The 27,225-nt window shown below is 46.3% G+C and overlaps 1 protein-coding gene across 1 annotated transcript in view; it reads right to left on the minus strand.

Moving 5' to 3' along the window:
- Positions 1 to 27,225, minus strand: part of RNF13 (ring finger protein 13) — a 247,592-nt gene that overhangs the window by 126,142 nt on the left and 94,225 nt on the right. The window contains exon 4 of the mRNA XM_029065872.2: positions 10,583 to 10,708. Coding sequence (XP_028921705.1) covers positions 10,583 to 10,708 — 126 coding nt within the window. The remainder of the gene's footprint in view (positions 1 to 10,582; positions 10,709 to 27,225) is intronic.

Below are 27,225 nucleotides of genomic sequence, written 5' to 3' on the forward strand. Positions count from 1 at the left end.
TCAGGGCTGGAGATGGAGATTTAGGAATCATCCAGGGAAGGTTGGTAGTTGAAGCCATGGGCATGAATGACTTCTCCAAGGCAGCGAGTGTAGATGGAGAATAGAAGGGGACCCAGAACTGAGCCTCGAGGGATCCCTCAGTTAGAGGGGGGGAGGCAAAGAAGCCGGCAAAACAGACTGAGAAGGAGTGAGGAGAGAGATAAGAAAGAGAACCAGGAAAGGACAGTGTCGGTGAAACTCCCCTCTAGACCGCAAGCTCGTTACGGACAGGGATCCTGTCTGTCTCCTGTTGTACTGTTCTCTTCCAAGCGCTCAGCACATTGCTCTACTCATAGTAAGCGCTCAATAAATACCATCGATTGATTGATCGATGGAAGCTGGAGTTGGATAAGGTTTCAAGGGGCAGAAGGTGGTCTACAGTGCCCAAGGCAGCTGAGAGATGGAGGAGGATTAGGATGGAGGAGAGGCCATTGAATCTGGAAGTACGTCACTGGTGACTTTAGAGAGGGCAGGAGAGAATTGGAAGAGAGGAAGTGGAGCCAGCGGGTGTAGACAACTTGCTCAAGGAGTACGGAGAGGAATGAGGATGGAACGCAAGGAGGGCAGAAATCATTCAGTTCTTCCTGTTGCTCTGTCGGAATAGAACATGGGACTGAACGGACGATGGGTCAGCGCCAGTAATGACATTTACATTCTTATGTTCATCTGCTATGCCCTGACTGCCTGTATATGCGCCCGTTCAGCTCACCATTCAATAGCTGTTTGGGCATCCTGCATTCATCCATTCTACACGTCTCACCCACTGAGGCTGTCTCACGATGGCCCTACAAGTCCCGTCACACTACCCACACAGAAGGAAAAGTGGTTCGTTCATTCAGTCGTATTTACTGAGTGCTTACTTTGTGCGGAGCACTGTACTAAGCGCTCGGGAGAGAGAATACAGTAGAACAACAAATAAACTCATTCCTGCCCTCGAGGAGCTCACAGCCTAGAGGGAGAGACAGACATTAACATAAATAAATTACAGATATGGTTCTCTGCTCTCCCCATTTCCTAGACTGAGAATTCCATGTGGGATATGGATTGGGTCAGATCCTAAGGCCTTGTAACTACCCCAGTGTTGTTTGGCCTTGTGTAAAGACGTAATAAATGTTAATATTATTATTTTTAATGGTACTTGTTCAGGACTGACTTTGTACCTGGCACTTTACTAAACGCTGGGGTAGATGCAAGATAATTAGGTTGGACATATGAGGTTTACAGACTTAATCCCACATTCTTCTGTGGGACCTTGAGCAAGTCTCTTAACTTCTCCACGTCTCCGTTACCTCATCCGCAAAATGGAGATTAGGAGTGAGACCCACATGGGAAATGGACTGTGTCCAACCTGATTATCTTGTAACTATCCCAGCGGTTAGTACCATGTCTGGAACATTAGTAAGTGATTAACAAATACCACTTAAAAAAAATCTTAGACAAGGCAAGGACTTCAAGAGATAACTGGGTCCAGCCCCCTGCTTCCAGCCCCCCTTTTAGACTGTGAGCCCGTTGGGCAGGGATTGTCTCTACCTGTTGCCAAACTGTACGTTCCAAGCGCTTAGTACAGTGCTCTGCACACAGTAAGCGCTCAATAAATATGACAATGAATGAATGGCTATATCGTCCAGGACAAATGATTATTTGATCTTTCCTTAATGGTCTCCAAGTGAAGATTTCACAACTTCCATCGGCAGGCTCGTTCAGTGTTTCATTACCCATATGTATTTGGGGAGTTTTGGTTTACAGTCAAGAAAACCCTCTCTTGTTTCAGTTTAAGCTTTGCTTCCGCTCAGATAGTCCTCTAAAATCAATAAGCATGGCTCAGTGGAAAGAGCCCGGGCTTGGGAGTCAGAGGTCATGGGTTCGAATCCCTGCTCTGCTACTTGTCAGCTTTGGGACTGTGGGCAAGTCACTTAACTTCTCTGTGCCTCAGTTCCCGTATCTGTAATATGGGGATTTAACTGTAAGCCTCACGTAGGACAACCTGAGTATCCTGTATCTACCCCAGCGTTTAGAACAGTGCTCTGCACATAGTAAGCACTTAACAAATACCAACATTATTACTATCATCAATGATATTTATAGACTGCTTATTGTGTGCAGGGCACTGTACTAAGCGGTTGGGGAGAATTCAATACAAGAGAGTTGGTAGTTATATTCCACGCCCACAAGGAGCTCAGTGGAAAGAGAATAGGAGATACACACATGGAAAATACAGGCCTGCAACATCTCTACAAAAACCCTTCTTATTCTTTTGTTTTTCCTATGGTTAAGCACTTGATATGTTGCAGGCCCCAGACTAAGCCCTGTGGTGGATACAAGCTTATCACATTGTTATATTGCTCAACTGTATATATTTTCATTACCCTATTTATTTTGTTAATGAAATGTACATCGCCTCGATTCTATTTAGTTGCCATTGTTTTTACGAGATGTTCTTCCCCTCGACTCTAATTATTGCCATTGTTCTCGTCTGTCCGTCTCCCCGAATTAGACCGTAAGCCCGTCAAACGGCAGGGACTGTCTCTATCTGTTGCCGACTTGTTCATTCCAAGCGCTTAGTACAGTGCTCTGCACATAGTAAGCGCTCAATAAATACTATTGAATGAATGAAAAAGGTTATTCATTCAATAGTATTTCATTCGATAGTATTTATTGAGCGCTTACTATGTGCAGAGCACTGTACTAAGCACTTGGAATGTACAAATCAGTAACAGACAGATACAGTCCCTACCCTTTGACGGGCTCACAGTCTAATCGGGGGAGACGGACAGACAAGAACAATGGCAATAAATAGAATCGAGGGGAAGAACATCTCATTAAAACAACAGCAATAAATAGAATCAGGGTGATGTACATCTCATTAACAGAATAAATAGGGTAATGAAGATATATGCAGTCTAGCGGACCAGTACAGTGCTGAGGGGATGGGACGGGAGAGGGGGAGGGGCAGAGGGAAAGAGGGAGAAGAGGGTTTAGCGGCGGAGAGGTGAAGGGGGGCGGTAGAGGGAGCAGAGGGAAGAAGGGGGGAGCTCAGTCTGGGAAGGCCTCTTGGAGGAGGTGAGCTTTAAGTAGGGTTTTGAAGAGGGGAAGAGAATCAGTTTGGCGGAGGTGAGGAGGGAGGACGTTCCGGGACCGCGGGAGGACGTGGCCCGGGGGTCGCCGGCGGGTCGGGCAAGAACGGGGGACGGTGAAGAGGTGGACGGCAGAGGAGCGGAGCGTGTGGGGTGGGTGGTGGAAAGAGAGAAGGGAGGAGAGGTAGGAGGGGGCAAGGTGATGGACAGCCTCGAAGTCTAGAGTGAGAAGTTTTTGTTTTGTGCGGAAGTCGATAGGCAACCACTGGAGGTTTTTAAGAAGGGGAGTGACATGCCCAGATCGTTTCTGCAGGAAGATGAGCCGGGCAGCGGAGGGAAGAATAGACTGGAGCGGGGCGAGAGAGGAGGAAGGGAGATCAGAGGTTAGGCACAGTCCATGTCCCAAGTGGAGGTCACAGTATTAATCTCCATTTTAGAGTGGTTCAGGGGAAAGAGCCCGGGCTTGGGAGTCAGAGGTCACAGGTTCGAATCCAGCTCTGCCACTTGTCAGTTGTGTAACTCTGGGCAAGTCACATAACTTCTCTGTGCCTCAGTTCCCTCATCTGTAAAACGGGGATAAACTGTGAGCCTCAAGTGGGACAACCTGATGACCCTGTATCTACCCCAGCGCTTAGAACAGTGCTCTGCACACAGTAAGCGCTTAACAAATACCAACATTATTATTATTTTTTTACAGACGAAGCAGACACACAGAGAAGTGAAGTGACTTGCCCAAGGTCACATAGCTGACAAGAGGTAGAGCTGGAATTAGAACTCAGGTCTTTCTGCCCCCCAGGCCCCTGGCTCTATCCTCTAGGCTGCTTCTCTACTGTTTTTGCAGATGGGAATTGTCACCCTTTAGCCTTCTCTTCCCTAAGAGAAGCAGCATGGTATAGTGGATAGAGAATGGGGCTGGGAGTCAGAAGGTCATGGATTCTAATCCCAGCTCCTCCACTTGTCTGCTGTATGACCTTGGGCAAGTCACTTCACTGTGACTGTTCCCTCATCTAGAAAATGGAAATTAAGACTGTGAGCCCCACGTGGGATAGGGACTGTGTCTAAGCTGATTTGCTTGTATTCCTCCACAGGGCTTAGTATAGTGCCTGGAACAAGCAAGTGCTTAACAAATACCATAATTGTTATTATTATTATCACCATCATCAACAACCCCAATTTCTTTTCCCTTTTATCAGGAGACCTATTTTTCTATGCCTTCTCTGGACCTGCTTTTATTCCTCTGTATCATGTTTAAAGACAGAGGACCATATCTGTACCCAGTACTCTATTGAGGTTGTGATCACACACGGTAAAGCAGAGATAACATTCCCAATGCCACGCCAAACTCTTCTGATATACCGAGGTGACGGGTTAGCTTTGTTTAATAACAGTTTTATTTACTTGACGCGCTTTCAACAGCTGAACATGAACCCAGTTCTTTTTCTCCGTCACACCTTTTCTAGACAGTCCTTCCCCAATCCTGGATTAATGATGTTTGTTTTTCATCCCTGCAGGATTGAATTTCACCCTTCTTCTAGGTTACTTCAACTTTTAGTTCTGTCATTTAAAGCGTTGCCCAACCGGCTCGATTTAGGATCCTATGAAACTTTAACGAGCCCAGGTCTCGATTTCTTCACCCAGACCATCTACAAGGACCTCGGATAGATCAGTTGCAGGCCGATCCATCCCTATGGAACACCACTGGGAGTGCCTTCCCAGTGTGATTCCGTGTCACCGATGACTACTCCTTGAGGGCAAACTACAGCATACAAACTACTACAAACTACAAGCCAGACTACACCAGCTTGCCAATAAGGAGGAAAAGTGGGACAAAAATCAAAGCTTCAAGGAAGTCTAGATAGTGTAGATAGATTCCATCTGTTGCTTCTCTCTTGTCTACATGGCCTGCTGAAGGAGATTACAATCTAGCAGGGGGGAGGCAGATACTGTTTAGTTGGAGGTGTCAGTAGGTAGCAGACAACTTATAGGCACCCTTGGGTGGCAAAATTTCAGAGCACCGTTGCCAAATGCCCTCTTCGACTGCCATGGGAGGATGCAGTTTGTATATGCACTAGTCAGAGGGGTCGAAGAGAATCCAAGCAGAAAAATGACACTGGAAAGGACTTGAAGTAAAAAAGAAGAGAGCTGAAACGTCTACTATGACTCTGTACCTGAAGTTTTCCACACATGTGGCATCCGTAGAGGGAGGGCAAAACTTCACAGATTTCACAACTTTCATATTCTACCAGCGCGCCTGCTTCCTTGATGAGAAACCCAAAGACCAATATCTGCCCAAAAGGAATATCAATCCCTGCAAAGTCATGGGTATGTCTGAATTTAACTTCTAGTTCCCTAACTTGCCAGAGAAACTTGTTGGTTTTGCCCTGAAAACAGGAGGTGAGTGGGTCACAGAGGTCAAGCCCAACATTGGGTGAAACGCCAAACGTGGCATAAATTCCACATTTTAGGTGCCAAGAAGGTGGGCGTAACTGGGAAAGATGTGCCAGCACACAACATGTCTCATCACTAATAACAAGATAATCCTAATAATTAAGCTGTCCTCAGTCTCTTACCCTCCTCTCCCTTTTTCCTTCCCAAGCCAATCTTCTGTCTTCAACTCTCTCCCCACTCATTTGTCCTTTCTTTCCCCTTCCCGGTCTCTGGATCTTCGATGGTTCTTAAGCACTGTGTATGCACAGTGAATGCCTGCCCAAGGAGGAAAACAGCTTACCATATTCAGCTAATAGGTACTCAAACAAAACTAGGTGCTCTCCCAAGGGCCTTCCTGTGAGTCTTGGGACCTGCCTGGATTCGTCCGTCTCCTCCACTGTAGCCCAACACATTGAGCTTGCTCTTTTCACAATCATCTTTATCAGATTCTAATCCTGACTCCATCACTTGCCTACTGAGACACTGGGAAAGTCATTTAACTTCCCTGGTCTTAGTTTTCTCCTCATGAAATGAGGATTCACTACCGGCTCTCTTTTCTTCTTAGACTGTGAGTCCCAGGTAGGGCAGGGACTGTGTTCAACCTATCGTGTAACAACCCCAGGGCTTACTACGGTGATTGGCACATAGAAGTGCTTAAAATATCACTATTATTATCATTATCATTATCATCTCCTTAACTACGAGCATCCCTCAGGGTCCTACTTTTTTTAATGTCACGTATTAAGTGTTTACTACATGCCGGTGTCAGCCCGTCGCCCGGGGACGGGTTCGTTCGGGAATCGGCATGGCGAGAGAGAGAGGGGACAGAAAGCCCGAGTTTTATACAAAATTTATTCCACAGGCAAACTGAATTATTGGAGTAATTTGGCCACAGCGAATTAAATTTTTGATTATTTTGGACACGGCGAATTAAACCTCCCTTTTGGGAGGAATGTGATTATTTACTGATATTAGAGCTTCCCTATGGGGAGGAATATACTTATGTGTTACTCACATGTGGAAAAAACACCCAGGTCCCACCCAGGAGGAACTCACTTGTAGCTTTTCAGGCGTGGTGAGGTGGTTAGCTCCTACCCACGAGCATTTCCCACTCGGGAGGAATCCACATATGCATTACCCGCTCGTGGTGAGGTGGTTAGCTCCCATCCCCGAGCACTTCCCATTTGGAAGGAATCCACTTATGCATTACACACCCGTGGCGAGGCCCCTGGCTTCCAGCTCCACGAGCGTTTGGCGGGACGGGACCCTCACCCATCCCACGGCTCCTCACTCGGTGCCGGCCGAGCGGGCACCGGCCGAGAGGACATCTCACGCTCTGGGCAGAGATGACCCACAGCCGGCTGCTACAAGTCTCGATCCACCAGGGGGATCCGGGGGGCGAGGAACACCTTCTGTATTCCCATCTTGGGCTGTCAATCTAGCAATTTTGGTTGTGGGGGCGGTGTCCCACCCACACTTCCAAGTTCTGCCTGCTGGTCACGAGAAAGCATCTGACCTTGAGAAGGTGGGTACACTGGGGCCAGCTTGGGAAAGTCGGGCACTGTACTAAGCGGTGGGGTAGATGCAAGTTAATCAGGTTGGACACAGTCCTGTTCCACATGGGGCTCATAGCCTTCATCCCCATTTTACAGATGAGGCACAGAGAAGTGAAGTGACTTGGACAAGGTCACTTTCATTCACTCACGCAATTGTATTTATTGAGCACAGAGAAGTGAAGTGACTTGGCCAAGGTCACTTTCATTCACTCATTCAATCGTATTTATTGAGCACTTACTCTGTGCAAAGTATTGTACTAAGCGCTTAGGAGAGTACAATAAACATATTCCCTGCCCACAACGAGTTTACAGTCTAGTGGCGGGGAGACATATTAATATAAATAAATACATTACAGATATGTATGTAAGTGCTAGGACCGTGGCTCAGTGGAAAGAGCACGGGCTTGCGAGTCAGAGGTCATGGGTTCGAACCCCGGCTCTGCCAGTTGTCAGCTGTGTGACTGTGGGCAAGTCACTTAACTTCCCTGGGCCTCAGTTACCTCATCTGTAAAATGGGGATTAAGATTGTGAGCTTCACGTGGGACAACCTTATTACCTTGTATCTACCTCAGCATTTAGAACAGTGCTCTGCACATAATAAGCACTTAACAAATACCAACATTATTATTACAAAGGGAAAAAGTCAGGGCAATGCAGAAGGGAGTGGGAGAAGAGGAAAGAGGGGCTTAGTCAGGGAAGGCCTCTCGGTGGAGACATACCTTCAGTAAGGCTTTGGAGGTGGGGGAGAGTAATTGTCTGTCAGATTTGAGGAAGGAGGTTGTTCCAGGCCAGAGGCAGGACGTGGGTGAGGGGTCGGTGGCGAGACAGATGAGATCGAGGTAGTGAGAGGGTGAGCACTAGAGGAGCGAAGGGTGCGGGCTGGGTTATAGTAGGAGAGAAGCGAGGTGATGTAGGTGAGGCCGCATGGCCTAGTCGAAAGAGCATGGGTTTGGGAGTTAGAGAACCTGGGTTCTAATCCCGGCTCCGCCACTTGTCTGCTGGGTGATTTTGGGCAAGTCACTTAACTTCTCTGTGCCTCAGTTACCTCATCTGGAAAATGGAGATTAAGACAGTGAGCCCCACATGGGACAACCTGATTACCTTCTTATCTATCCCACTGCTTAGAAGAGTGCTTGGCACATAGTAAATGCTTCACAAATACCATAAAAATAATTATCATCATTATAATTAAAGCCAATGGTAAGGAGTTTTTGTTTGATGCAGAGGTGGATGGGCAACCACTGGAGTTTTTTTGAGGAGTGAGGAGACATGTCCTGAAAGCTTTCGTAGAAAAATGATCCGGGTAGCAGTGAAGTATGAACTGGGGTGGGGAGAGACAGGAGGCTGGGAGGTCAGCAAGGGAGCCGATGCAGTAAACTAGGCGGGATAGGAGGAGTGATTGGTATTAACATGGTAGCGGTTTGGTGGAGAGGAATGGGTGGATTTCAGCGGTGTTGTGAAGGTGGAACCGACACACAAGTGGCAGAGCCTGGATTAGAACCCAGGTCCTTCTGACTTCCAGGCCTCTGCTCTATCCACTAGGCCCTGCTGTTTCTCAATCAATCAATCAAATTTACTGAATGCTTAGTGCGCAGAGCACTGTACTAAGGACTTGGGAGAGTATGATATAAAAGAGTGGGCAGAAACGTTCGCTGCCCACAGCGAGCCTAGTCTAGAGGGTGAAAGAGGCATTAATATAATACATTTTAGATATGTTCATAAGAGCTGGGCCCTTCTCAATCTCAATCCGCTCCTTTCACAAAACACATCTATACTTGATGACTCCTAAATACATCTCACTAGTGCTGATCTCTTTTGGTCTCTGCAATTGCCATTTAGAAAGAACACGGGCCTGGGACTCAGGGGACCTGGCTACAGAGCCCGGGTCTTCAACTTGCCTGCTGTGTCACCTTGGACAAGTCGCTTCACTGCCCCATGCCTCAGTTTTTGCATCAGTGCCTTTTCTCCCTCCTAAATAGACTGTGAGTCCATTGAGGGTCAGGGACTGTGAATGATCTGATTATCTTATATCTCCTCCTTGGCACCCAATAAGCACTTAAAACAACCTGCGGACATCATCCAGTATGCCTCTGCATGGATCTCCCACTGATTCCTCAATGCCCCAGTATGTCCAAAACCAAACACCTTTCCTTCCAAATCCTCTCCTCCACATCCCTTTCTCCCTCTCTGCCCATCTCTCCAGTCCATCGCCTTGGCATTATACTCGCCTCCGCCCTTTCTTTCTACACCCATATTCGGTCTGTTTCCAAGTGTTGGCAGTTCTTCCTCCACAGTATTTCCAGGATTCGCCCCTTCCCCTTCTCCTTCCACAAGGTCATTATGCTGGTCCAGCTTGACTACTCCATCAGCCTCCGAACTCACCTCTCTGTCTCCAGTCCACAATTCACTCTTCTCCCCACAGCATTCTTCCCAAACGTCATCCTGCGTGCGTCACCCACTTGTCAAAAACCTCCGATAGCTGCCCGCTCCTCCCTTTACCACGCCCAATACACCTACCCATTGGTTTAAAGAAAATGGAGAAGCAGCGTGGCCTAGTAGAAAGGGCACGGGCCTGGGTTCTAATCCCAGCTCTGCCACATGTCCCTCATCCCCTCCCCTCAGCCCCACGGCACTTACGTACACATCCGAAATTTATTTATATTAACGTCTGTCTCCCACCAGAGACTGTCGCTTCACTGTGGGAAGAGAACGGGTCGACCAACTCTGCTCTCACCAAGCTCTCAGTTCAGTGATCCACCGACAGTAAGTGCTCAATAAATATGATTGAGTGATTTCAAGTCAGACCGTGCTTCCCCCACCGAATGTCCACCCAGAGTGCCTGACTTGTCCTTTCTTCCCCCCGCCTCACACCCCGACTGGATCCTGCTAACCGTTCCTCTCCATCTAGGCCAACTCTATCTCTAGTGGCAGCTCATTTCGTCCCCATCCTTATTTTGCTTTGAGCATCTGTCCACACGTGAACTGAGGATTAGTGATACATATTAATCCCAATCTTTGCTTTCAACCATCAGTTTTTATAAAGTGTTGCCGACTTGTTCATTCCAAGCGCTTCGTACAGTGCTCTGCACATAGTAAGCACTCAATAAATACTATTGAATGAATAAAGGTATTATTCAAGCCCAGGAACTATTTTACATGAGAAGAGTGTACAAAGAGAGCTCATGTGGAATATGAAAACATTTCGCCATAAGAGGACGATACTACTCCTAATAATAACAACCATAGTATTTATTAAGTGTGTACTCTAGGCCAAGAGGAGGAGGAAGAGAAGGAAGAAGAGGAGGGAGGAGGAGAAGGAAGAGGAGGACGGACGTGCCTAGATCTACGGATTTGAAATCCCGAGTGTCCGAATCCCCCAGCTAGCCTTAACTCATCAATACTAGATTCCTTCTGGAAAACTGAGTACACCTTTGAATAACGAATTGAACTGTCTGGTGAATCGGGAATGAAAACGGCAAACGATACCTTAATGTCAAAATTACAGTCGAGTCTTCTGATAAGCACAATGAACGCGCTCGACGAATTGTCTTTCAGTGGTGGAGGTGCTATGGGTTCACAGGCATTTTCGGGTTTTGAATTTATTAGGAAGCCCTGAAAAAGAAAGAGAGAGGTGTGTTGATATAAACAGATGTTTCACTCCGATCGCAGAACATTTCACTGAGGTTCATATTTTAAAAGCAGCCAGAGTCGAGAACCAAAACTCTTCGGTCCGGAAAGACCAACACTGAGAAGAGATGTGATTTAACTGTACAAAATAATCAAATGTACAAACTGAATTGCGGTTGACCAAATCCCTCAGAGATAGAATGAGGGGTATCCACAGGGATAGACTTAAAATAAATACAAGAAAACAACTTCTTCCAGCAGCAGGAGACAAGGGGGAGGAATCCGCCACTACAGGTAGTTATTTCGGCAGAAAAATAGCAACGGGTTCAAGAGTGGTTTGGATAAATGAATGAGTCCAAAGTAGGATACTAGAGGAACATAGAGGGGAGAAATATCCCTAACCATTAGGATGAGGCTTTAACACCTCACCCAGTTCTCCAACCTAACTATTCCTTCTCCTAGAAGAGCAGTGTGACTCAGTGGATGGCGCACGGGCCTGGGAGTCAGAAGGACCTGGGTTCTGATTCTGGCTCTGCCACGTGTCTGCTGGACAGGGACTGTCTCTGTTACCGATTTGTACATTCCAAGCGCTTAGTACAGTGCTCTGCACATAGTAAGCACTCAATAAATACTATTGAATGAATGAATGCTGGGTGACTTTGGGGCAAGTCACTTCACGTCTCTGGGCTTCAGCTACCTCATCTGTAAAAAGGGGACTGAGAGTGTGAGCCCCATGTTGGGACAGAGACTGTGCCCAAACTGACTGACGTGGCTTAGTGGAAAGAGCCCGGGCTTGGGAGTCAGAGGTCGTGGGTTCTAATCCCGGCTCCGCCACTGGGTCAGCTGTGAGACTTTGGGCAAGTCGTTTCACTTCTCTGTACCTCAGTTACCTCATCCGTAAAATGGGGATAAAAACTGTGAGCCCCACGTGGGACAACCTGATTACCTTGTATCTATCCCAGTGCTTAGAACAGTGCTTGGCACATAGTAAGCACTTAACAAATACCATTATCATCATTATTATCATTACCCCAGTGCTTAGAACGGGGCTTGGTACATAACGCTTAACAAGTACCATAATTATTATTATCATTATTCTCAATCTCTTCCTCATTGGCTTCTCCTCTGCCCCCTCCCCTATCATGGTGGTCCCTTAAAGCTGGGTCTCTTTCTGTTCTCCATTTACAGCCCCTCCCTAGGGAAGCTCACCCTCTCCCACAGCTTCAGCGACCATCTCTACGCACATGAGTCACGACTCTACCTCTCCATCCCCGACCTCTCCCACTGCCTGCAGTCCCGTATTTCCTCCTGCTGTCAGGACAGGTCTACCCGGATGGCCCCCGAACACCTTGAACTGAACGCACTTATAGACGAGCCCCCTATCTCCCCCCATCTTCTCTCCCCCTCAACTTTCCCCTCACTGTAGAAAACTCCTCCATCCTTCCTGTTTCACAAGCCCACAGATTTGGCATCACCCTTGACTCGTCTCTCTCCTTCATCCTGCATATTCAACCAGTCACCAAATTCCATCCGTTCTACTTCCGCAACATCCCTAGAACCTGCACCTTCCTCTCCATCCAAACTGCCATTACATTGGCCCAAGTACAGGCCACAACCCATCATCAGCCTCCTTGCTGACTTCCCTGCCTCCGGCCTCTCTCCTCTCCGCTACACCCTTTACTCTGTAGCCCAAATCATTTTTCTAAAACGTTGTTCGGCTCATGTCTCCCCAGTTACAGACACTCCTCACGATAGGCTTTCAGACTCTCAATCGGCACTCTTGCCACTATCAATTAATGGTATTTATTGAGCAATAATAACAATAATTTTGGTATTTGTCGAGCGATTCCTATGTGTCAAGCACTGTTCTAAGTGCTGGGGTCGATACAGGGTAATCAGGTTGTCCCACGTGGGGCTCACAATTTTAATCCCTATTTTACAGATGAAGAAACTGAGACCCAAAGAAGTGAAGTGTTTTGCCCAAGGTCACATAACAGACAAGTGGAGGAGGCGGGATTAGAACACACGTTCTCTGATTCCCAAACCCGTGTTCTTTCCACTAAACCACCCTGTTTCTCTTACTGTACTTCCTGTGTACACAAGCATCGGACCAAACTCACGAACTTAGTTCTAGCTTTTACTACCACAGCACCTTACATCATTTAGCTCAATTTAGCCCTCACAACACCCCTCACAACCAGGTAGGGATAGGGTGGTCAGGTATCATCATCCAGATTTTACAAATGGAAAAACTGAAGGAGGTTAAATGACCTGTCCAAGGTCATGCGGTAGACAGGGGGCAGAGCTGGGGCTAGAATCGATCAGTGGTATCTATTGAGGGCTTTTGTTGTGCGGAGCACTGTTGGCAAAATACAATATAATAGAGTTGGTAGACACGCTCCCTGCCCACGACGAGCTTACAGCCTAGAGGGTGAGACGGACATTAATATAAATGAATAAATTACAGATATGAAATTGGGTCTTCCAACTTCCAGTGCTGTGTTTCTCCTCTACGCCACACTATTATCTTTGTTCCTTTCTCATTACATTCCAGTTCACACAGTCGGCACTTCAAATATCAACCTACTTAGTGGGTTTTGGTCTCATCATCTACCACCTGGAACTCTCTCTCCCTTCATATCCAGCATGCTACCACTCTCCCATTTTTTAAATTTTATTTCTTAATCACTTACTGTGTGCCAAGCACCGTACTAAGTGCTGGGGTTGATACAAGAAAATCAGGTTGGGCACAATCTATGTCCCACATGGGGTTGACCCCCTTAATCCCCATTTTACATATGAGGTAACTGAGGCACACTGAAGTTACATGACTTGCTCAAGGTCACACAGCAGACAAGTGGTAGGGCCAGAATTAGAACCCGGGTCCTCTAACAAGCCTGTGGTCTTTCTGCTAAATCTCACTGCTTCACAAAATCGCTACTACAATCACGTTCCACCAGTAAGCTTTCTAATAATCAATCATTCAACCGATTGTATTTATTGAGCAATTACTGCACGCAGAACACTGTACTCAGAGCTTGGAAAAGTACAACACAACAGTGTTAGTCAACATGTTCCCTGCCCACAACGAACTTAATAATAATAATGATGGTATTTGTTAAGTCCTTACTATGTGCGAAGCACTGTTCTAAGCGCTGGGGTCGATACAAGGAATCAGGTTGTCCCATGTGGGGCTCACAGTCTTAATCCTCATTTTACAGAGGAGGTAACTGAGGCACGGAGAAGTTGAGTGAATTGTCCAAAATCACATAGCTAAGTGGCGGAACTGGGATTAGAACCCCCAACCTCTGACTCCCAAGTCAGGGCTCTTTCCACAGAGCCACGCTGCTTCTCTTTAACTTACTTAATTTACAGTCAAGAGGGTAGCACAGAGATGAATATAAATGAATAAATTATGTAGAAGGCAGGAGAAGGCAAGGTGATTAATAATAACGACAGTATTTGTTAACGCTTACTATGTGCCAAGCACCGTTCCAGGCGCTGGGGGAGACACAAGGTAATCAGGTTGTCCCACATGGGGGACACAGTCTTAATCCCCCGTTTTACAGAGGAGGTAACTGAGGCACAGAGAAGTTATGCGGCTTGCCCAAGGTCACACAGCTGACAAGTGGCAGAGACAGGATTAGAACCCACAACCTCTGACTCCCAAGCCCGGCCTCCTTCCACTAAGCCACGCAGTATTTTAAAGCTGGTGGTAAGGAGTTTCTGTTAGATGCGGAGGTGGATGTGCAATCACAAGAGGTTCTTGAGGAGTGGGCAAACGTGCAATGAACCTATTTGTAGAGAAATGATCCAGGAAGCAGAGTGAAGTGTGAACCGGAGTGGGGAGAGGCAGGAAGCAAGGAGAGGTCAGCAAGGAGGCTGATGCAGTAATCAAAGCGGGACAGGATAAGTATTTGGATTAACATGGCAGCTGTTTGGATGGACAGGAAAAGGCAGATTTTAGCGACGCTGTCTGTGAAGGTTGAACCGACGGGATTTTGCGACACCGAATATGTGGGATGAATGAGAGGGATGAGTCAAGGGTAACACCAAGGTTACAGGACTGAAAGACAGGGAGGATGGTGGTGTCTTCTACAGTGACAGGAAAGTCTCGGGGAGGACAGGGTTTGGGTGGGGAGATAAGGAGTTCTGTTTTGGACATGTTAAATTTGAGGTGTTGGCAGGACACACAAGTAGAGATGTCCTGAAAGCAAGAGGAAATGAGAGACTGCAGAGAAGGCAAGAGATCAGGATGTAAATTTGGGAAACACATGCATAGTGACGGTAGCTGAAGTCATTCATTCATTCAGTAGTATTTATTGAGCGCTTACTATGTGCAGAGCACTGTACTAAGCGCTTAGAATGTACAATTCAGCAACAGATAGTGACAATCCCTGCCCAGTGACGGGCTTACAGTCTAATCGGGGGGAGACAGACGGACAAAAACAAGACAACATGATCACGATAAATAGAATCGAGGGGATGTACACCTCATTAACAAAATAAATAGGGTAATAAAAATATAGACAAATGAGCACAGTGCTGAAGGGAGGGGAAGGGAGAGGGGGAGGAGCAGAGGGAAAGAAGGGCTTAGCTGAGGAGAGGTGAAGTGGGGGGGGGGGAGAAGCAGAGGGTGGAGGGGGAGCAGAGAGGGAGCAGAGGGAGCAGAGGGAAAAGGGGAAACAGTCTGGAAGCGAAGAAGTTCTCCAAGAGAGCTGGTGTAGATGGAGAACAGAAGGGGACCCAGACCTGTGCCCTGAGGGACTCCAACAGTTAGTAATAATAATAATAATGTTGGTATTTGTTAAGTGTTTACTATGTGCCGAGCACTGTTCTAAGCTCTGGGGTAGATACAGGGTAATTAGGTTGTCCCACGTGAGGGTCACAGTCTTACAGATGAGGCCACTGAGGCACAGAGAGGTTAAGTGACTTGTCCAAAGTCAAATAGCACACAAGTGGAGGATCCGGGATTAGAACCCATGACCTCTGACTCCTAAGCCCGTGCTCTTTCCACTAAGCCACGCTGCTTCTCTAAGGTTAAGGGGGTGGGAGGCAGAGGAGGAGCCAACGAAAAAGCCTGAGAATGAGAGGGGAAGAGAAAGAGAAGATCCGAGCGAAGACAGTGTCACTGAAGCTAAGACTGGATAACGTTTCCAGGAGAAGGGCCTGATCCACGGTGTCAAAGGCAGCTGAGACGTCCAGGACGATTATTAGGACGGAGTAGAGGCTGTTGGATTTGGCAAGAAAGCCTCATTTGTGACCTTTGAGAGGGCGATTTCTCTGGAATGCAGGGGGCAGAAGCCAGATTGCAGGGGTTCAAGCAGAGAACTGGAGGAGAGGAACTTGAGACCGTGGGAGTAGACAACTCACTCAAGGAGTTCGAAGAGCACAGCGGAATATCCGGAAGGAGCCGTGGGGTCAAGGGAGGGTTTTTTTTTTAAGGATAGGGAAAACATGAGGATATCCAAGAGTGGCGGGGGGAAAAGCCATTGGACAGCAAACAGTTGAAGGCAGCTATCAGGGAGGGAAGAAACGAAGGGACAAGTGCTATGATAAGGTGAGATGGGATGGGGTCAGATACGCAAGTGTAGGGGTGGATTTTAAGAGGAAGCGGGAGATCTCTAGAGATACTGTTGGGAAAGATGGGAGAGTTGAAACAGCAGACATAGGAAGCGACTGGAGAGGAGCAGGGAGGTTTTTAGGGAGATCACGCCTGATGGTTTCAATTTTCTCATTCATTCATTCAATCGTATTTCTTGAGCGTTTACTGTGTGCAGAGCACTGCACATTAAGCGCTTTAAATGGGCAACTCGGCAACAGATCGAGACAATCCCTGTCCAACAACGGGCTCGCAGTCTAAAAGACGGGCTCACAGTCTAAAAGACGGGCTCAATCTCAATAAAGTACGTGGCCAGGTCACTAGGGGTAAAGCCAATTCCAGACAGAAAATATTTCCAAGTCAAGAGCAATGAATCAATAATACCTACTGAGCACCTACAATATGCAGAGTACTGTACTAAGTACTTTCTGTCAGAACGTAAGAGCCTTGCGGGCAGAGATCATAACTACGTATTTTATGGTACTCGGGTCCCGAGTGCTTACTACAGTGCTCTGCACACAATAAGCATTCAATAAATGGACAAGGAGCTGGCAAAGTGGACAAAGCATGGGCCTGGGAATTAGAAGGACCTGGGATCTAATTCTGACTCCCCCACTTTTCTGTTGTGTGGGCAAGTCATTTAACTTCTCTACGCCTCAGTTACATCATTGGCAAATGTAACTGATTTACATTTACTCAAAGGAGGAGAGGAACTAATTGAGGAGGAGGGATTAAGACTGTGAGCCCCACGTGGGACACGGACTGTGCCCAACCTGATAATCTTCTATCCACCCCAGCAATTGGTACAGTGTCTGACACATAGTAAGCACTTAACATATACCACAAAAGATAAATAAATACCACTGATTGATTGGGAAGGGGCAGTAGAAATATCAGACAAGGGAGAACCTTGGTGCTAACTTAACATCTCTCTCATTCAACCCATATATTCCACCTGTCACCAAAACCTTCATAACATTGCTAAAATCCACCCTTTCTTCTCCTTCCTAAACGCTACCGCGTTAATCCTCCTCAAATACTGCATCATCCTCCTTGCTAACCTCCCTGCCTTCTGTCTCTCTCCACTCCGGTCAATATTTCACTCCGTGGCCCAGATCAGTTTTCTTCAAAATCCTTCAGTCCACGGCTCCCCACTCAAGAACCTCCAGTGGTTTCCCACCTACCTCCACATCAAACAAAACTCCTTACCATTGAGCGTTACAGCTCTCAGTCACCCTGTCCCCTCCCACCTCACCTCCCTGATTTCCTACTAGAGGAGCAGCGTGGCTCAGTGGAAAGAGCTCAGGCTTGGGAGTCAGAGGTTGTGGGTTCTAATCCCAGCTCTGCCGCTTGCCAGTTGTGTGACTTCGGGCAAGTCACTTAACTACTCTGTGCCTCAGTTACCTCATCTGTAAAACGGGGATTAAAACTGTGAGCCCCATGTGGGACAAACTGATTACCTTGTATCCCCCCAGCACTTAGAAGAGTGCTTTGCACACAGTAAGCGCTTAACAAATACCACCATTATTATTATCATTACTACAGCTCAGTCCAAACACTTTTAATGCCTACCCACTCACTGCACCTCAATTTCATCTATCTCGCCGCCGCCCTCTTGCCCACGTCCAGCTTCTGACCTAGAACGCCCTCCCTCTCCATATCTGACAGACCATCACTCTTCCCTCCTTCCAAGCCTTCCTGAAGGCACATCTCTTCCAAGAGGCCTTCCCTGACTAAGCCCTCCTTTCCTCTTCACCCACTCCCTTCTGTGTCACCTTGGCACTTGGATTTGCGCCCTTTATCCACCCCTCTCTGGGCTGCTCGGCACTCACATACCTATCCGTAATTTATTTACACTAATGTCTGTCTCCCCCTCTAGACTGTCAGCGCGTTAGGGGCAGGGAATGAGTCTACCAACTCTGTTGAACTGTACTCTCCCAAGAGCTTAGTACAGCGCTCGGCACATAGTAAACATTCAATAGATAGTACTGACTGGCAAAATGGGAGTAGCATGCCTTAGTGGCCTGGGAGTCTGAAGACCTGGGTTCTAAACTGGCTCTGCCACTTTCTGCTGTGTGACTACAGACAAATCACTTAACTTCTCGGTGCCTCAGCTACCTCATCTGGAACATGGAAATTAAAACTGTGAGACATATGTGGGGCAGGGACTCTGCCCAACCTATCTTGTATCGACCCCAGTGCTTAGTATAGTGCCTGACACACGGTAAGCGCTGAACAAATACAAATACAAAAACAAATACCAGTTTTGTGGGGGATTTTTTGGGTTGTTTTTTGTTTTTTTCAAAAAAGGGAGTAGAGATCGGGCACAGCTGCATGGTGCAGTGGAGTATAGAGAAGTTTTCTGTTTGTTTGTTTTTTTAATCCATATAGGGATGATGTAAGCAGTTTTAAAGGCAAGAGGGGGAGGAGGAGGCATCCAAGAGTGAGTGGCTGAAGATGAAGGTCAGAGACGGAAGGAGGACGGGTGCCAGTGATTTTATAGGGTGTGAAGGGGGTTGATTTTCTATTGAGAAATCGCCATGCAAGATGAGAAAGTAGTTGGGACATAGGAGAAAACTGAAGAGGTTAATGGGAGACTTGGGGGAGGGCATGTTTGATCATTTCAATTTTGTTGATAAACTAGCTGGCGAGATCTTCAAAGGTGAGAAAGCAGAAACTATTGAGGTCCAGGGGTTTACAGGTTAGTTAAAGGCCTGGAGTAGCTGGTGAGGGCAGTGGGAAGGAAGGTCAATTAGAGATGAGAAGTGGTGTTGCCGAGCAGAGGAGAGAGAAGAGTTAGGTGAGGATGAATTTATGATGGTCCGAGTCAGCCTTGGATTTCTGCCATCACCTCTCTCTTACATGAGTGCCGGAGAAGAAGCGTCCTGGAGAAGACAAGATCTAGAACAGTCTTTTTGCTCATTAAAATGAATTACTAATCCCTCTCCCATCCTCATCCCAATCTTGCAATTTATTTCTCCGATGGGTTCTAAAAACTATAGCAGTAGTGACAGTTGTGGGATTTGTTATGCATGTACTATTTGGAAAGCACTACAGTGCTGGGGTAGACAGATACAAGTCAAGCCGTTCACACCCGATACATGGGAGGGGCAGATAATGAAGTTTAAGGGGCAGAAGCCTTAACTGGAGGGAAAATATGAGCTTGACCTCTGCCTTCTTCATTGATTTTTGCGAAATTCCAATAATACATCGTGCAAATCAGTCCACTCAAAGGTTCTATTTAAATACAAAGTGTTAATTTTGCCATAACCGACAAAGCTGGAACTGACACATCTGTAACCGTGCTCTCAGTCGTCTGGTAAATTATCGCATTTTAGAAAAGATTTGGTTGCAACATTGCTTTAAGCTGTGATTTGAGATTTAGTATTTCACTGTCTTCAAACCCAGTTTGGGAGTTTTATTCTTTTATGTATGCTACATAAACTGTGGAAACTGTTAAAGTGAACATATATGATCTTTATCTTTGTGAACCAGAATGGTTCCACTCACATTACATAGAATAAAAAAAAACTTTATTGCCTAGCATTCCCTTTTCATAACACAATGTGTCCTCTCACCTATGTTTAAAAAGATCGATGAAACACTTCCCTCCTAACATCTATCTAAATTTTTGGATCTAAATAAAATTCTAGTTTAAAACACACAAAAGCACTTATTGATTTGAAATGGTTGTGAGCTGAAATGATCAAAGGTAAGAAACTGTAGTTGAAAAATCGTAACACCTCAACTCAACTGTCAAGAGACATTTTACTTTCTTTACCCCAAAGCAGGCTTATTCTTATTCATTCATTCATTCAATAGTATTTATTGAGCGCTTACTATGTGCAGAGCACTGTACTAAGCACTTGGAATGAACAAGTCGGCAACAGATAGAGACAGTCCCTGCCGTTTGACGGGCTTACGGTCTAATCGGGGGAGATGGACAGACAAGAACAATGGCAATAAATAGAGTCGAGGGGAAGAACATCTCGTAAAAACAACGGCAACTAAATAGAATCAAGGCGATGTACATTTCATTAACAAAATAAATAGGGTAATAAATATATACAGTTGAGCGGACGAGTACAGTGCCGAGGGGATGGGAAGGTTGAGGGGGAGGAGCAGAGGGAAATGGGGGAAAAAGAGGGTTAAGCTGCGGAGAGGTGAAGGGGGGGTGGTAGAGGGAGTAGAGGGAGAAGGGGAGCTCGGTCTGGGAAGGGCTCTCGGAGGAGGTGAGTTTTAAGTAGGGCTTTGAAGAGGGGAAGAGAATCAGTTTGGCGGAGGTGAGGAGGGAGGGCGTTCCGGGACCGCGGGAGGACGCGGCCCGGGGGTTGACGGCGGGATGGGCGAGACCGAGGGACGGCGAGGAGGTGGGCGGCAGAGGAGCGGAGCGTGCGGGGTGGGCAGTAGAAAGAGAGAAGGGAGGAGAGGTAGGAAGGGGCAAGGTGATGTAAAGCCTCGAAGCCTAGAGTGAGGAGTTTTTGTTTGGAGCAGAGGTTGGGTTGATAGGCAACCACTGGAGGTGTTTAAGAAGGGGAGTGACATGCCCAGACCGTTTCTGCAGGAAGATGAGCCAGGCAGCGGAGTAAAGAAATAGACATAATTATTCTTATGTATGTATGCATGCGTATGTATGTATGTATTAATGTATGTAATATTATTCTAATTATTATGCTTATTCTTAAGTATGTAAAAATCTGTACATTCTCCTTCAAAGGGTTGGCATCGTAAGGGAAACAGTTATAGATTATTTGGAAATAGCCTTAAAAATCACAATACAATAAAACAGACAAAGGTGACTGCAAAGAAAACAAACCTGCAAAAAGGCAGTCTAAAATTTAACTTTTTAAACGTTTAAACTTACATCTGAAACTTTTAAAGCAGCTCTACTTCTGGCCTGGGTACTTATGGAGTAAATGAAATTTTCCCTTAAACAGCGTATTAGCTATCCCAAAAGCTAACATTGGTAAACCCTCTGGAACACTGAAAAGGTACTTTACATACATGGTTTAGGTTCTATTCCTCAGGCAACCTTCCAGTCCAAGGACTGTGACTTCTCCTCACTGATCAAGAATTCAGCGTTACAGAGCAGTTTATCAAAATAGAGATGCCAAGGTTACTGAGGGTGTCCAATGAATTGATTTTCCAACTTCAAACAGCAACAGAGAATTCACAGAGGTTCTGTTTTATTCAGGCCTCCAAAAGGAAACCAAAATGCCCTACTCCCCAGAATTGATGTAAAAACCCAGATCCAAATAATGGCCAACGAGGTTCTCTGAGTGACTTCAGGCAAGTCGGTTCACTACTCTGTGCCTCAGTTCCCTCCTCTGTAAAATGGTGATTATGACTGTGATCCCCAAGAGGGGCTTTGGATTGTGTCCAACCTGATTAGTTGTATCTACTCCAAGGCTTAGTGGAGTGCCTGGCACAGGGTAAGGGCTGAACAAATACCATAAATAGAGGAAAAAAAAAAGACGTCTTCAACCTCATTTATGCAAAATCAGGTAGAAGGGGAAAAATTACTAAGAGACATCCCCTAGAATGTAATAATAATAATAATGATGATAATTGTGGCATTTAAGCGCTTACTATGTGCCAGCCATTGTTCTAAGTGCAGGGGAAGATATGAGGTAATCAGGTAGGACACAGTCCCGTCCGACGTGGGGCTCACGGTCTTAATCCCCATTTTACAGACAAGGTAACTGAGGCACAGAGAAGCGACTAGCCCAAGGTCATACAGCAAGCACGTCGCGGAGCAGGGACTGGAACCCTCGTCCTCTGACTCCCAGGCCCGTACTCTTTCCGCTAAGCTATGCAATGTGCATGTGCTAGCAGTTTAGGAGGATGAGCCTTCCACAGAGCTTAGAGAATCTATTATTAGAAGCTTCCTCATTAAAGAACGGCCTCGAGACCCTTACTTAATGGAGAATCAATTTTCGTGGAAATAAAAGACCAGCTGTGACCAGAAAACGTTGATTTCAGTCCACATCACATGAAAGTAACATCCAATAAACACTGCACTCACGAACACTCACCCCAGGATTACGTACTAGCCAAAGAGGCTACGGCTAGTAGAACGGCCCGAAAATCCATTTTAATGGAGGTTAACATAGTGCGCAGCAAGCTGTAACCGCGTCCACATTATGGTCTCCAAGTAGAAGCATTTAGATGGTGTCTGAGATGATCATCCTGTAGGGAGCTGCTTTGTATGGACTTTGCAGCCCAAGAGATGAAGTATATGTAATAAATCCAAGTTATTAACCAACAAGTTTGGTCGCCTCAAACTTCATCCCTCTCAACACGTTCACATCTTGTCTCTAGGCTAATCTAAGGTGGGCTTCAAAGGAGGGAATTGTCACTGACATTCGCAAGACGTACATGATTTCAGAATAAGAACCCATTCCATTTTAGTTGATAAATTTTTAGCGAGCATTTATCAGACCTTTAATTCTCACCTGCTATAATTCATGACAGTATATGGATGACTAGCTAGGAAGATATACCTGATGATAAACTATGATTAGTTTTTCTGCAGCATTTACTGCCAGCAGGATACTATTTGGGTGTGAGTCTATTTGTTTTTGTTCTTTTGGCCAAGTTATCTGGATAATCACAAACCTAATGGATGTGAGAGCTGAGGTAAACATGCGAGTTGTATATTGTCATGAAAATGAACAGATTGTAGGCCCACATTTGAAGGACATACAGTGTTACACAACTGAGTTTAAAACAGTAAAAGAAATCCTAAAATAGACATTTGAAATATTTTAACAAAACGGAAGAGCAATAGTAATGAGGTGAGTGGCAGACAACTCATCTTGTACTTGAGTACTTGTAAAATCTGTAAACCTCTGGCGTAGGACTTATCTATTTCTAGAAAAATACATTATTCAATGGATTATTTTTAGCCTCTAATAGAAGCTGACTACATAAATGCACATTATGTTTAAAATGAACTGTATTGACCCAATTTGGGACTTAACAAAAAATTAGCAATTTTTCAAGATTTTTAATGGTATTTGCTTTTAGTGTTTATGTCAAGCACTGTAATAATAATGTTGATATTTGTTAAGCGCATACTATGTGCAGAGCACTGTTCTAAGCGCTGGGGTAGATACAGAGTAATCAGGTTGCCCCACGTAAGGCTCACAGTTAATCCCCATTTTACAGATGAGGTAACTGAGGCACAGAGAAGTTAAGTGACTTGCCCACAGTCACACAGCTGACAAGTGGCAGAGCCAGGAGTCAAACCCATGATTTCTGACTCCGAAACCCAGGCCCTTTCCACTGGGCCACGCTGCTTCCCCGGTTGGACAGATAATCAGGTTGGACAGAGTCACTGTCCCACATGGAGCTCACAGTCTAAAGAGGAGAGAGAACAGGTTATTGAATACCCATTTTACGGATGAAGAAACGGAAGCCCAGAGAAGTCAGATGATTTGCCCAAGGTCACACAGTAGACAAGGGATTTTAATGCAGTATAGCAGATTAATGAACAATATCTGGTCTTCCAATAAAAGCTGCAAGTTTTAAAGGCATAAGAAATGTTATCTTATCTAAAATAGAAGAGAATCTGAAATTTTAGAAACAATTTAAAAGTAAAAAATGATTTTTCCTAGGGCAGTGCCCCATGTCTCTTTAAAGCCCTCCATCACTTTGTCCCCTCCTACTGATTCCCTACTATAACCTAGCCTGCAAAGTTTGCTCCCCTAATGCCAACCTATTCACTGTACCTTGAGCCCGTCTGTCTCGTCCCCGACCTCTCACCCAAGTCCTACCTCTGGTCTGGAAAGCCCTCCTTCTTCATATCCCACAGACGATCACTCGCCCCATCTTCAAAACCTTTCTGAAGGCACATCTCCTCCAAGAGGCCTTCCCCGACTAGATTCTCAACTCTTCTTCTCCCATTCCCTTCTGTATGGCCCTCGTGCTTGGATTTGCGTCCTTAATTCACTCCTCTCTCAGCGCCATAGCACTTATGTACATATCTGTCATTTATTTATTTATAACTGTCTTCCCCTCCAGACTCTAAGCTCGCTGTGGGCAGTGAGAGTGTCTACCGATTGTTATACCGTACTCTCCCGGGCTCTTAGTACAGTGCTCTGCACAGAGTAGAGCTCACGAAATACAATGGATTGATTGGTGTCAATCCCATCTCCAGGATAAAAAGCAATCTTGCTTCATAAACATCACAAGATGCAACTCTGGCTTTTTCCATAATGTAGTGCAGGAGGAGGACACCGCAGGCAATAGGTGGAAAGCAGCATGGTGTAGTGGATAGAGCACAGGTCTAGGAGCCAGAGGATCTTGGGTTTTAATCTCGGCTCCCCCATTTGTCTGCTCTGTGACCTTGGGCAAGTCACTTCACTTCTCTGTACCTCAGTTCCCTCCCCTGTGAAATGGGGATCCAACTGTGCGCCCAATGTGGGACAGGGACTGTGTCCAACCCCATTACCTTGTGCCTACCCCAGCGCTTAGAACCCGCACCTGGCACACAGTATGTGCTTAAATACCATAATGATTATTATTCTCTTGTATTTTCTCCAGTGCTTAGTCCAGTACACTGCACCCAGTGGGTGTCCAACAGATAGCATTGCTATCGATTAGACTGTAAGCCCGACAAAGGGCAGGGACTGTCTCTACCTGTTGCCAATTTGTACATTCCAAGCACTTAGTACAGTGCTCGGCAATAGTAAGCGCTCAATAAATACTACTGAATGAATGAATGAATTCCATGGCACAGCAAGGAACGAATGACCATCAGGCAGGAAAATCCTGAGTCCCCGCAGCTAAGACCGGGCTCACTGGGGGAACTGCTTCAGGCCCCGCTACCCAATAAACAGAGACAGAGTGGAGAAGTTGGGACACACTGCACCCCCCAAATCCTAACACTGTTCCCCCACTGCTTTATGTATTCATTCATTCATTCATGCGTTACATTGTATTTATTAAGCACTTACTGTGTGCAGAACACTGTACCAAGCCCTTGGGAGAGTACAATACAACAATAAAGAGTGGTAATCCCTGCCCACGACGAGCTCACAGTCTACAGCGGGGGAGAAAGACATCAATACAAATAAACAGACATCAGTACAAACATTCATTTTCAGTCCGGCCTTCATTCTCAGTCTCCTTCCCGGGCTCCTCCTCCCCGTTCCATCCCCTAACTGTAGGGGTCCCTCAGGGGTCAGTTCTTGGTCCCCTTCTATTTTCCATCTATACCCACTCCCTTGGAGAACTCCTTCCCTCCCACGGCTTCAACTATCATCTCTACGGGGATGACACCTAAATCTATATCTCTTCCCCGTTCTCTCTCCCTCCTTCCAGGCTCGCATCTCCTCCTGCCTTCAGGACATCTCCACCTGGATGGCCTCCTACCACCTCAAACTCAACACGTCCAAGACAGCGCTCCTTATCTTCCCTCCCAAACCTTGTCCTCTCCCAAACTTTCCCATCACTGTGGACTTCAGAACCATCCTTCCCATCTCTCAAGCCCGCAACCTTGGTGTCATCCTTGACTCTGCTCTCTCATTCACCCCACACATCCAATCCGTCACCAAAGCCTGCCGATCTCACCTTCACAACATCACCTAGATCCGCCCTTTCATCTCCATCCAAACCCCTACCACATTAGTATAATCATTCATCCGGTCCTAACTGGATTACTGAATCGGCCTCCCTTCTGACCTCAAACCTCCTGCCTCTCTCCACTTCAGTCTATACTTTACTCCACTGCCCGGATTATCTTTCTACAGAAACGTTCAGAGCATGTCACCCTCCTCCTCAAAAATCTCCAGTGGTTGCCTGTCAACCTCCATATCAAAAAACTCCTCACTCTTGGCTTCAAAGCTCTCCATCCCCTTGCCCCCTCCTACCTCACCTCCCTTCTCTCCTTCTACATCCCAGCTCACACACTCCGCTCCTCTGCCGCTAACCTCCTCGCTGTGCCTCGTTCCACCTATCCCGCCACCAACACCTGGCCCACGTCCTACCTCTGTCCTGGAATGCCCTTCCTCCTCAAATCTGCCAGGCAATTATACTTTCCCCCTTCAAAGTCCTACTGAAGGGTCACCTCCTCCAAGAGGCCTTCCCAGACTAAGCCCCCTTTTCCTCAGCTCCCCCTCCCTTCTGCATCACTTAAACTCGTTCCCTTTGCTCTTCCTCCCCCTCCTCGTCCCAAAGTGCTTATGTATATATGTATATATCTATAATTCTATTCATTTATATTGATGTCGGTTTACTTGTTTTGATGACTGTCTCCCCCCGCCTCCCCACCCTCCTCCCCCGCCAGACTGTGAGCCCGTTGTGGGCAGAGACTGTCTCTCTTTATTGCTGTACTGTACTTTCCCAAGTGTTCAGTACAGTGCTCTGCACACAGTAAACATTCAATAAATGTGAGTGATTGAATGAATGAATAAATAAAATTACAGCTATACACATAAGTGCTGTGTAATGGGAAGGGGGGGAAGAGGAACGGGAGCATGTCAGGGTGACGTGGAAGGGAGTGGGAGATGAGGAAAAGTGGGGCTTAGTCTGGGAAGGCCTCTTAGAGGAGATGTGGCTTCAGTAAGGCTTTGAAGGTTAGGGAGAGTAGCTGTCTGGAGGATTTGAGAGAGGGAGGATGTTCCAGGAGACTGTTTTGTGTAGCAGGGTGGGTCTCCCAATCGTTGTTTCTTTTTTTTACGGTATTTGTTAAGCGCTTTAATATATACCATAAAAGGAAAAAAAAAAAAGAAGTCTTCAACACCATTTATGCCAACTGAGGTAGAAGGGGGAAAAAAATCTCTGACAGACATCCCCTAGAATGTAATAATAATAATGACAATTGTAGTATTTAAGTGGGTACTATGAGCCAGGCACTGTTTTAAGTGCTGGGGTAGATCGTGGCTTTGTGGAAAGG

The sequence above is a fragment of the Ornithorhynchus anatinus genome, chromosome 1, assembly GCF_004115215.2.
Source record: "Ornithorhynchus anatinus isolate Pmale09 chromosome 1, mOrnAna1.pri.v4, whole genome shotgun sequence".
Classification (NCBI taxonomy): Eukaryota; Metazoa; Chordata; class Mammalia; order Monotremata; family Ornithorhynchidae; genus Ornithorhynchus; species Ornithorhynchus anatinus.